General features: G+C 34.5%; 1 protein-coding gene across 2 annotated transcripts in view; it reads right to left on the reverse strand.

Annotated features, from left to right (window-relative positions):
* The window catches only part of nhsa (Nance-Horan syndrome a (congenital cataracts and dental anomalies)), a 168,098-nt gene that overhangs the window by 20,912 nt on the left and 137,186 nt on the right, over positions 1-10,000 (reverse strand). For both annotated transcript variants that reach the window (XM_079803498.1, XM_079803497.1), the window contains one exon: positions 3,360-3,422. In XM_079803498.1, coding sequence (XP_079659624.1) covers positions 3,360-3,422 — 63 coding nt within the window. The remainder of the gene's footprint in view (positions 1-3,359; positions 3,423-10,000) is intronic.

Consider the following 10,000-nt stretch of genomic DNA (forward strand, 5'->3'; position numbering starts at 1 on the left):
TTATAACGATACAAAAGAACCATTTTCTATTTGAATATTCTTTAAAATGTAATTTATTCCTGTGATCAAAGCTGAATTTTCAGCAGTGTTCATTTCGTTGACGAATAATTTGTCATAATTTTCGTCAACAACCTTTTTTTCACTGTCAAAAACAGGACGATAACTAAATAAAAACTAGTGTTGGATGACAAAAACTATGACGAAAATCAACTGTCATTTTCGTCAACAAATAAAAAGGAGACAAAAATGTTAGGGAGGGACGATTAGGGAAGAGATCCAGTCAGAACTGATGTCCTGTGTAACCATAGACTGTAAAAAAATATGGACGACGCGACTCCATTGACTTCCGCTGACCAAAGTTGAAGCTTTCATAGGCCCGTTCACGGCGCTGACATCTTGGGACCGAGTCTGCGCAGTAGCGATCTCGGGACCGGAGTTGCGCAGTAGAGAACAGGAAGTAGAGGCGCGATTATCAAAAGCCCGCCCACACTCTCACAGATGCAGAATAATTAATTATGTTGGTGTGAAATAAACAGTTATGGAAGTGTAGAAATGAAAGCTAAAGCTCCAATCTCCTCACAAAAATCCAGAAAAAAGTCCGTTAGTGCCTCAGTGACAACTTCACTCAGAGAAGCCGTCAATCTCAGCTGTCAATCATGACGTCACACCCCCGTTTTTATAGCATCAAATAACTCACTAAAACTAAACTTATTTAAAAAACGAACACTTGAAATGAAATTATTGTAATAAAAACTGCCTAAAATGACAGAAACCATCTTTAGGAAACAATTATTTGAAGTGTAATTAAATAGTTTAGTGTGTCTCGCGCCCATTGAAATACATGGAGAGGCGGGGTTTAGGAGCTATACTGGGACCGGCCACCGGGGGGCGATCGAGGCGCGAAAGCTTCAATTTCTGACTGGAGCACTACAGGCTTGTGTGTAACAGATGCGCACATTTGATTTGAACGTGCTGATCTAACCGCTGTTCTACAGGCTCACGCATCTCCAATCCAGCGCTCCAGAGCGGCTCACAATCAATCAATAACACACATTTATGCCAGGCAATTGTTTATGAACTAATGCTGATGAATAACGACAATGTTTACTTTACGATGTTTATATAGTAATATGTTTTAGACGGTTGTAACAGTGCATATTTGATCTCATCTGAACTTGAATGAGCTCCTGGAACTGCAACAGAGGCGCAGACATTTCAAAATAAGAGTCCTGGTGTGTTTCGAGCTTGTTTATCATTAAAAGTCACGCATTATATATTCGTTTTTGGTTATACAATAAACAATATTTAATTTAATTCCCATTTAATTTATAGTCAGGAGGAAAGACCAGTATTTCACACATATTCAATAAAGTATCAGGTTATAATAGTTAACTAAAACCATTTAAAAAAAACTTAATTACTTGAAATTAAATAAATGTTAACTGAAATTAAAATAAATAAATAAACTTATTTGAAGCTTTAGCTTAACCTGATATGGCCTACTGACTAAAACAGAAATACAAAGTTATAAAAACTATATAGATGTTTTTAAAAAAACAGACAAAAAAGTGAATTGAGCTCTCTTTTGTGTATTTTTAATGTCAAAAACAAAATGATGTCAAAATGTCAGTTCAAGTGACAGTCGGTTTTGTAATGCTTAATGTGTTACAATTTAACTAAGCTCATTAGATTTTTTTGCTGTCAAAATGAACACTGATTTTCAGCATTATAACTCAGAAATCATTCTAATATGATTTGTTGCTCTCGTATTATCAATTATTATTGGTGCTCAATTAATAATAATAGATTTGTCGATGAGGGTCAGATTTATTGCTTGTATCATTCGGCTCTTTTTTTACTTGCATTCATTTTGGACCCTGCATATGCTTCAAAATGGATCAGAAAAGACACGTGTGTGAACTGATGACACAATTTCAAAAGGGAAGTCATGACAGAGTGTCTCTGTTCTCGTGTTCACTCTCTTGGAGTCAGGCACTCAGGCAGGGGTTTGTGGGTAAGCCACAGTGCCGGGAGTTGATGGGCAATTATATTTTTCTGCCACAGACAGGCACACACACACACACACACACACACACACACACACACACACACACACACACACGCAGTCAGACAGTAGCTCTACCCTGGAAACCCTGTCATTAGGAAACCTCAGACTAGCGCACTTCCGTGTGTGTGTGTGTGTGTGTGTCGTAGACATTCCTCACATACTGTTTCTGGTGCATAATGCTGGAGAGGGTATGAGAAGGACAGTGTTTTATTAGTCTGTGCAAGCGTTGATTTACACAGCATGACTAGGTCTATACCAGGGTTAAATGTGGGCAAAAATGCCTTTGTAGTGAATTTCACTTGCGGAGTGTTTTCATTTTTATTTGAGGATTTAAAGTCACTGGCGAAGCTGTAGATGTCATAGAGGTGAGGGAAGATAATTCAAAGACCCTCAGATGTGCAAAAATATATATTTTAATGATTTTATTTGGCAAATTATCTCAAATGCGCTCTAAAAGGTTTTTTTTCTACAGCTTCTTCCGAGTTAAATTGTATAGATAACAACCATAATTGATCATTGTAAATATTTAGATGGGGTTATATTATATCAACTGAAGTATTTGACATAAATGGACAACATAATGTGTGCTTTTTTATATTTTAGAAAAGTACCTATCATTCAAAAATTTGGCACCAGTTTTTAATGTTTTAAAGAGGTCTCTTAAAGGGGACGTATAATGCAAAATTCACTTTTATTAGGTGTTTGAACACAGATGTGTGTCCACATTAAAAATATATATTTAATATGTAATTTATCCCTGTGATCAAAGCTGCATTTTCAGCATCATTCCTCCAGTCTTCAGTGTCACATGATCCTTCAGAAATCAATCTAATGTGATGATTTGCTGCTCAAGAAACATGTCTGATTACTATTAATGAGTTTCTGACACTGGTCTACACCCATTTTCTTTCATTCAGACTTGCACACACATGCACAGAAGATCATTTTGACGTTGGCATATCCAGATGAAAGGTCAGGCATTACTGATGTTAAAGGAACTACAGTAGGTTGTAGCATCAGAAGAGAAGTTTTAAAGAATCATAGGTGTTAGACAAAATACAAAGAGCCCTGTTAAGATTTGGTTTTCATTCAGAAGTTAACAATATCTGATTATGAACATTTGAATTAAAGAATGTTAAAAACTTTGTAAAAACAAACCAAATCTTATTTTGGTCAAAGGTTCTGATCTGGAGGCAGTTTTGGCCTCATCTCCATTTGATTAGAGATGTAAAACTGTTTCTAGATCAGAGTTCAAAGGTTAAGATTTAGGAGACATTTGGGGGGGAAATACCTTTCTGCTCCATGGGGAAAAATGACAACACTCAGTAGGGGAGGAGGACCGGGTGCTTTGGAACTACAAAACACACACAAACAAACAAACAAAGATGGACATGAATATGAGGATGAATATGAACACAGATATGAACACAATGAGGGAATCACAGTCTGGTGCATGTGTTTCCATTCAGTACGGCACTGAAACTTTTATAACATCAGCTGCATCCCAATTCACATATATAGTGTGCACTAAAAGTACGCTCTGCTGGTGATGGAAAAGTACATACTTGCACAGCGCAACTTTGTTCTAGAGGTATATTTCCATTCATCACAAACATTTTGTATACTATTTTCGACATTATAGACAAATTCTATTCTTGTGCACTATGCAGGATGGGTAGTATGCGAAATGGGATGCACCATGTGTCCTAACCACACTGAAAAAAAAAATGTGTTGGATTTACTTAAAATATTTATGCAACACTTTTGCATCACGCTTTTTAAGTAAATTCAACTTGAAGTAATTTTATGTAATATTAACTAATATATAATATAAAATAATATATTCATGTATATATTTAAGAAATATTTGCATGTATATACTGTATATACATTTATATAATATATATAAATATAAATGTTTTATATATAAAAATATTTTTTTTTTCTTAAATATATACATGCTTGTGTGTGTGTTTATATATAAATAATAATTAACAGAGTACACACACATATATTATGTAAACACAAACTTTTATTTTGGATGCGATTAATCGCGATTAATCTTTTGACAGCCCTAATATATATATATATACACACACACACACACACACACACACACACACACATATACACTGTAAAAAGTGACAACTGACAACTTAAAGTGAGGAAACCTGTGGCCTTAAAATTATTAAGTAAATAAACTTCATACACATGCATAATTGAAAAAAAAAGTTATGTGGAATTGTCAATTGTCGTGTTTATTTACTTAACTTAAAAAAAGTGAGGAAACCTGGTGCCTTAAAATTAAGTCAACTGATCACTATTTAAAGTGTACATACATATACGAGTTCACTCAACATTCTTTACTTAATGCATTTACTTAGTTTACTGCGTAATTAGTTCAGTCTACTTAATGATTTAAGTTCTCTAAACTCAAACAAAAACAGTTTTCTTAACAAGCTTGTTCACATTACTAAACACATATGTGGAAACTGATTGCCTCAAGTATGTTTACTCAAAGTTGTACGTTGTTAATACAAAGACATAAAAAAAAAGTGTAGGGACAACAATGAAATGTGCATTAATTTGTATTTATACTTTGTATATGTATGACTTTAACTGAATTAATAAAAAATCAACCTGGTGCAACTCATTTCAGAAGCAAATAACTTTTCAGAAACGATGGACAGAATGAAAAAAAAAAAAAAATTGGATGGGATTTTGGTTACATGCCTGAAATAAGGTCTGTGGTTCATACAAGCTCATGATGCACTATATTGCCAAAAGTTTTGGCCTTTACATGCACATTAACTTTAATGGCGTTCTATTCATAATATGGAGTTGGCCCACCCTTTGCAGCTTTAACAGCTTCAACTCTTCTGGGAAGGCTTTCCACAAGGTTTAGGAGTGTGTTTATGGGAATTTTTGACCATTCTTCAAGAAGCGCATTTGTGAGGTCAGGCACTGATGTTGGACGAGAAGGCCTGGCTCTCAGTCTCCGCTCTAATTCATCCCAAAGGTGTTCTATCGTGAGGTCAGGACTGTGCAGGCCAGTCAAGTTCCTCCACACCAAACTCGCTCATCCATGTCTTTATGGACCGATGCTTTGTGCACTGGAGCGCAGTCATGCTGGAACAGGAAGGGACCGTCCCCAAACTGTTCCCACAAAGTTGGGAGCATGAAATTGTCCAAAATGTCTTGGTATGCTGAAGCTCTTATGCTCTTATTCCTTTCACTGGAACTAAGGGGCAACCTATTACGGTACCACGCTTGAGTTCACTGAGAGCAACCCATTCTTTTACAAATGTTTGTAGCAGCGTCTGCATGCCTAGTGCATGATTTTATACATCTGTGGCCATGGGAGTCATTGGAACACCTGAACTCAATGATTTGGAGGGGTGTCCCAATACTTTTGGCAATATAGTGAATATTCACATTTTATTCTACAACATAAAAGGCAGTTGCTAACAAGTGTTTAAATGGGTCTACAGAGGTTGTCTGGGACATTAAACATCATCGCACTGAACAGGTAAACTCATCTACTTTCACAGTCTCATGGTGTTTATAACCGCCCTCTTGCAAACTTTTACAGATCAAACTTTCAGAGAAAATGTTTTTAAACAAAGACTGAAAGAGTTGTCGGAAGTTTAGTGAGGGTGACATTGAAGTCATGTGACTGTGGTGTAAGTTCAATTACATTTCGCTTTACTTCTGGAGATTGTATTTAAGGCTTCAAAATTCATAAAAGTTCATTACGTCAAGATTGACCTGTTGGTCACAGAGCTTATTTTCTGCAATAATCCTATAGTGTTTTTGTCGAGGGAAACAAACTTACAGGTCAGCCAACAAAAATACATCAGCACTCCATTGATCCAAAAATATCAGAAATATGTTGTCATGTGTCGTGACTGGTTAGGAAAAACAACTCAACTGAACATGAACAAGATGGAATAATGTGTTATCATCTGGTTAGATCATAGTGTGTTAAGTAAAGATAAATAATCCAATACAGCTGCCTGAACTTCTGTTAACATCCTGGAATAAATAGCGTTATCATGCAATGTTTAACAAAGAAATGAATGCTGTTTGTCCTCACGGCTTCATGGTTGGCTGCAAAAGAGGAGTTATTTTCATAATGACCAGCCTGGTATACAAACAACATCTTACAGCACGACATCCGGAGAGATGCTCCCAGCTTTTGTATCAGCTCAAAATCATCATTCAATTGAAATAACTACTTAAAACAACAACAACTGAACTGGCAACCTGACTAATATAGATGTTTACCTGCTTCTGCTTTATAGTAAACAGATGCAAACTATGAGACTGACAGATGACTAAATTATCTAGAACCATCATGACTTCATGAACATCAATGCAAAGAAAGAAAAAAAAATACTCTCTTGCTGTAAAGAACATGCCTGTTGATTACATGCTTCACAAGATATATGACCCTTCTAAAAAAGAAGTGTGCTTAATTGTATCGTATTTAATGTGCACTTGTAGTGTTCTTTATATGTTAATATATAAATATACAAGAATATATTTTATTTATATATATATATATATATATATATATATATATATATATATATATATATATATATATATATATATATATATATATATATATATATATATATATATATATATAAAGGCCAGGACTGTTTTTTAAGTACACGTTTAAATAGTTTGCTTTGTAATAATGTCAATAATGTCAAAAGTATTTTAAATCACGTGACTTTTGACACGCCACGCTCTGAATCACTGGTTCGAAACAAATTATTTGCAAAGGTTTCGAAGCTTCATGAAGCCCGTTTCAAAAGCGCCCATCACAAATGTTTTTGCGACTGAGGTTTTGAGTCAGTGTTAAAGGGTTAGTTCACCCAAAAATGAAAATTCTGTCATTAATGACTTCCCCTCATGTCGTTCGACACCCGTAAGACCTCCGTTCATCTTAAGAACACAAATGAAGATATTTTATTTGAAATCTGATGGCTTTGAAAGGCCTCCATTGGCACAATGCACGGTTCACTCTCAAGACCCTTAAAAGGTACTAAAGACGTCGTTACAAAGTCCATCTCACTACAGTGGTTCTACAATAACTTTATGGAGTGACGAGAATAGTTTTTGTGCGCAAAAAAACCCTAAATAACGACTTATATCATGATGACTGATTTCAAAACAAGGCATCATGAAGCTTCGAAGTGTTATGAATCAGTGAGTCGAATCAGCGGTTTGAATCGCCAAAGTCAACTGATTTCAGCAGTTTGGCGGTTTGACACGCGTTCCGAATCATGAATCGATTCACTGATTCATAACGCTTCGAAGCTTCATGATGCATTATTTTGAAATCGGTCATCACTATATAAGTCGTTATTTAGGTTTTTTTTGCGCAAAAAAACTATTCTCGTTGCTTCATAAAGTTATTGTAGAACCACTGTAGTGAGATGGACTTTGTAACGACGTCTTTAGTACCTTTTATGGGTCTTGAGAGTGAACCGTGCATTGTGCCAATGGAGGCCTTTCAGAGCGATCGGATTTCAACTAAAATATCTTCATTTGTGTTCTGAAGATGAACGGAGGTCTGACGGGTGTCGAACGACATGAGGGTAAGTCATTAATGACAGAATTTTCATTTTTGGGCGAACTAACCCTTTAATTTCATTGATGAATCATTTTCGTTAACAACCTTTTTTGCACTGACCAAAACGAGGTGATAACTAAATAACAACCAGTTTTGGATGACAAAAACTATGACGAAAATCTACTGTCATTTTCGTCAGTGAATAAAAAAAAAGACAAAAATGTTAGGGAGGGACGATTAGGGAAGAGATCCAGTCAGAACTGATGTCCTGTGTAACAGATGTGCTCATTTGAATTGTAACGTGCGGATCTAACGGTGGGAAAACACTGCGCTGTTGAGCTTCTATAGGCTCACGCGACAGCGCTTCAGAGCGGCTCAATCAACGAATAACACACATTTATGCCAGGTAATTGTTTATGAACTAATGCTGAGGAATAATGACAATGTTTACTTTACCATGTTTATATAGTAATATGTTTTTGTAACAATGCATATTTGATCTCCCTCAGTCATCTGAACTTGAAAGAGCAATAGTAAGGCGCAGACATTTCATAATCAGTGTCATTGGCTGCGTCCGAAATCGCGTACAATGTGAGTAGGTACTTCATTTGAATTTGAACGAACTTCGCGACTGTTAAAAAAGTACGTTCCATATAATACAAATTAATGTAGTATGAATGTAATCCGGACGTACTACATCCGCCATGTTGTCATGATCATGTGAACTACCAGCGTCAGTTGCATCCCATCACCTCCATTCATAAATCGTCTCCCGTGGCCTCATGGGATAGTAAAGTGTCCATTGTATGCGCACTTCAGAATCTTGCCGGAAGTAGTAGGTCATCCAGGTACTTTTCGCCGACTGTTTCTGAATACTATGAATTCGGACATACTACTCTGTTGGCGTACTGTTTTTCGCATACGAGATAGTAGAGAAGTATTCGATTTCGGACGCAGTTAATGTGTATTTCGAGCTTGTTTATAATTAAAAGTCACGCATGATATATACGTTTTTGGTTACACAATAAACTGTATTTAATTTCATTCACATTTAATTCATAAGACTAAGAGCAGTATTTGACACATATATTATTCATTGAAGTATCAGGGTTATAATAGTTAACTAAAACCATTAAAAAAAACTTCATTACTTGAAATTAAATGTTAACTGAAATAAAAAATAAAAAATAAACAAATTTATTTGAAGCTTCAGCTTAACCGGATATTCTAACTAAAACAGAAACACAACATACAAACTATATAGATGTAAAAAAAAAAAAAAAAATAGTGATTTGAGCTCTCTTTCATGTATTTTTAATGTAAAAATCACAATGATGTCAAAATGTCAGTTCCAGTGACAGTCGGTTATGTAATGCTTAAATTCTCAATGAATGCATTACAATTTAACTAAACTTATTAGATTTGAGTCGACTAAACATTTTAGTCGACTAAATCTACAGTAGATTATAATATTTAGTCGACTAAAACTAGACTAAAACTAAAAACCATTCAAGTGACTAAAATATGACTAAAACTAAATCAAAATTTGCTGTCAAAATGTACCACTTATTTTGTAATGTGCTCAGTAATAACAAGGCATTGTTATTATGTTTCTGATGCCATTTTGGTAATATGGATGGTGAAATCTATGGAATTCCAAAGCTGCCAAAATAATAATAATTAAAAAAAAAAAGAATATATAAATAAATATACAAAGAAATGTAAAAAATAAATATAAACATAAATAAATGAGTATACTTTTTTTCCTTTTTTATGTATAATTGTATTTTTTCCACATTTATTTGTTTTTATTTTATTTATTTCCACATTTATTTATGTATATTTGTATTTACGTCTACATTTATTTATTTTCACATGTATTATTTCTACATTTCTTTGTCCGTATGGTAATGAGGGGGCGTGTTTTACCTGTATTTACTTATGTTTCATTTTAATTTCTTCGTATATTTATTTTTTTCTTTATTATTTTGGCAGCTTTGGAATTCTATAGAAACGAAAGAGGTGTTAATTTATTTTCGGTTACACTTAAGGTGACGTACATAGGTACATTGTACTTACTCAAATAAGTAAACTACATAAACTTACTATATAGTTACGTTTAGGGTTTGGTTTAGGGTTAGTTACGTATACTAATTTACTGTTATTACTATAGTAAGTGCATGTTGTTACGTGTAACTACGTCACCTTAAAATATAGTGTTACCTTATACTCTTTTCTTATTTCATACTTTTTTTCACACGTTTGCGTTCAAACAAGAGAGCTACACATAAGTATATTATTTCCATAATAAGCCCTCTTTTTAAGTGTAGCCTACTTCTTTTTCA

Source organism: Gobio gobio (genome assembly GCF_949357685.1).
Source record: "Gobio gobio genome assembly, chromosome: 21".
Taxonomy (NCBI): domain Eukaryota; kingdom Metazoa; phylum Chordata; class Actinopteri; order Cypriniformes; family Gobionidae; genus Gobio; species Gobio gobio.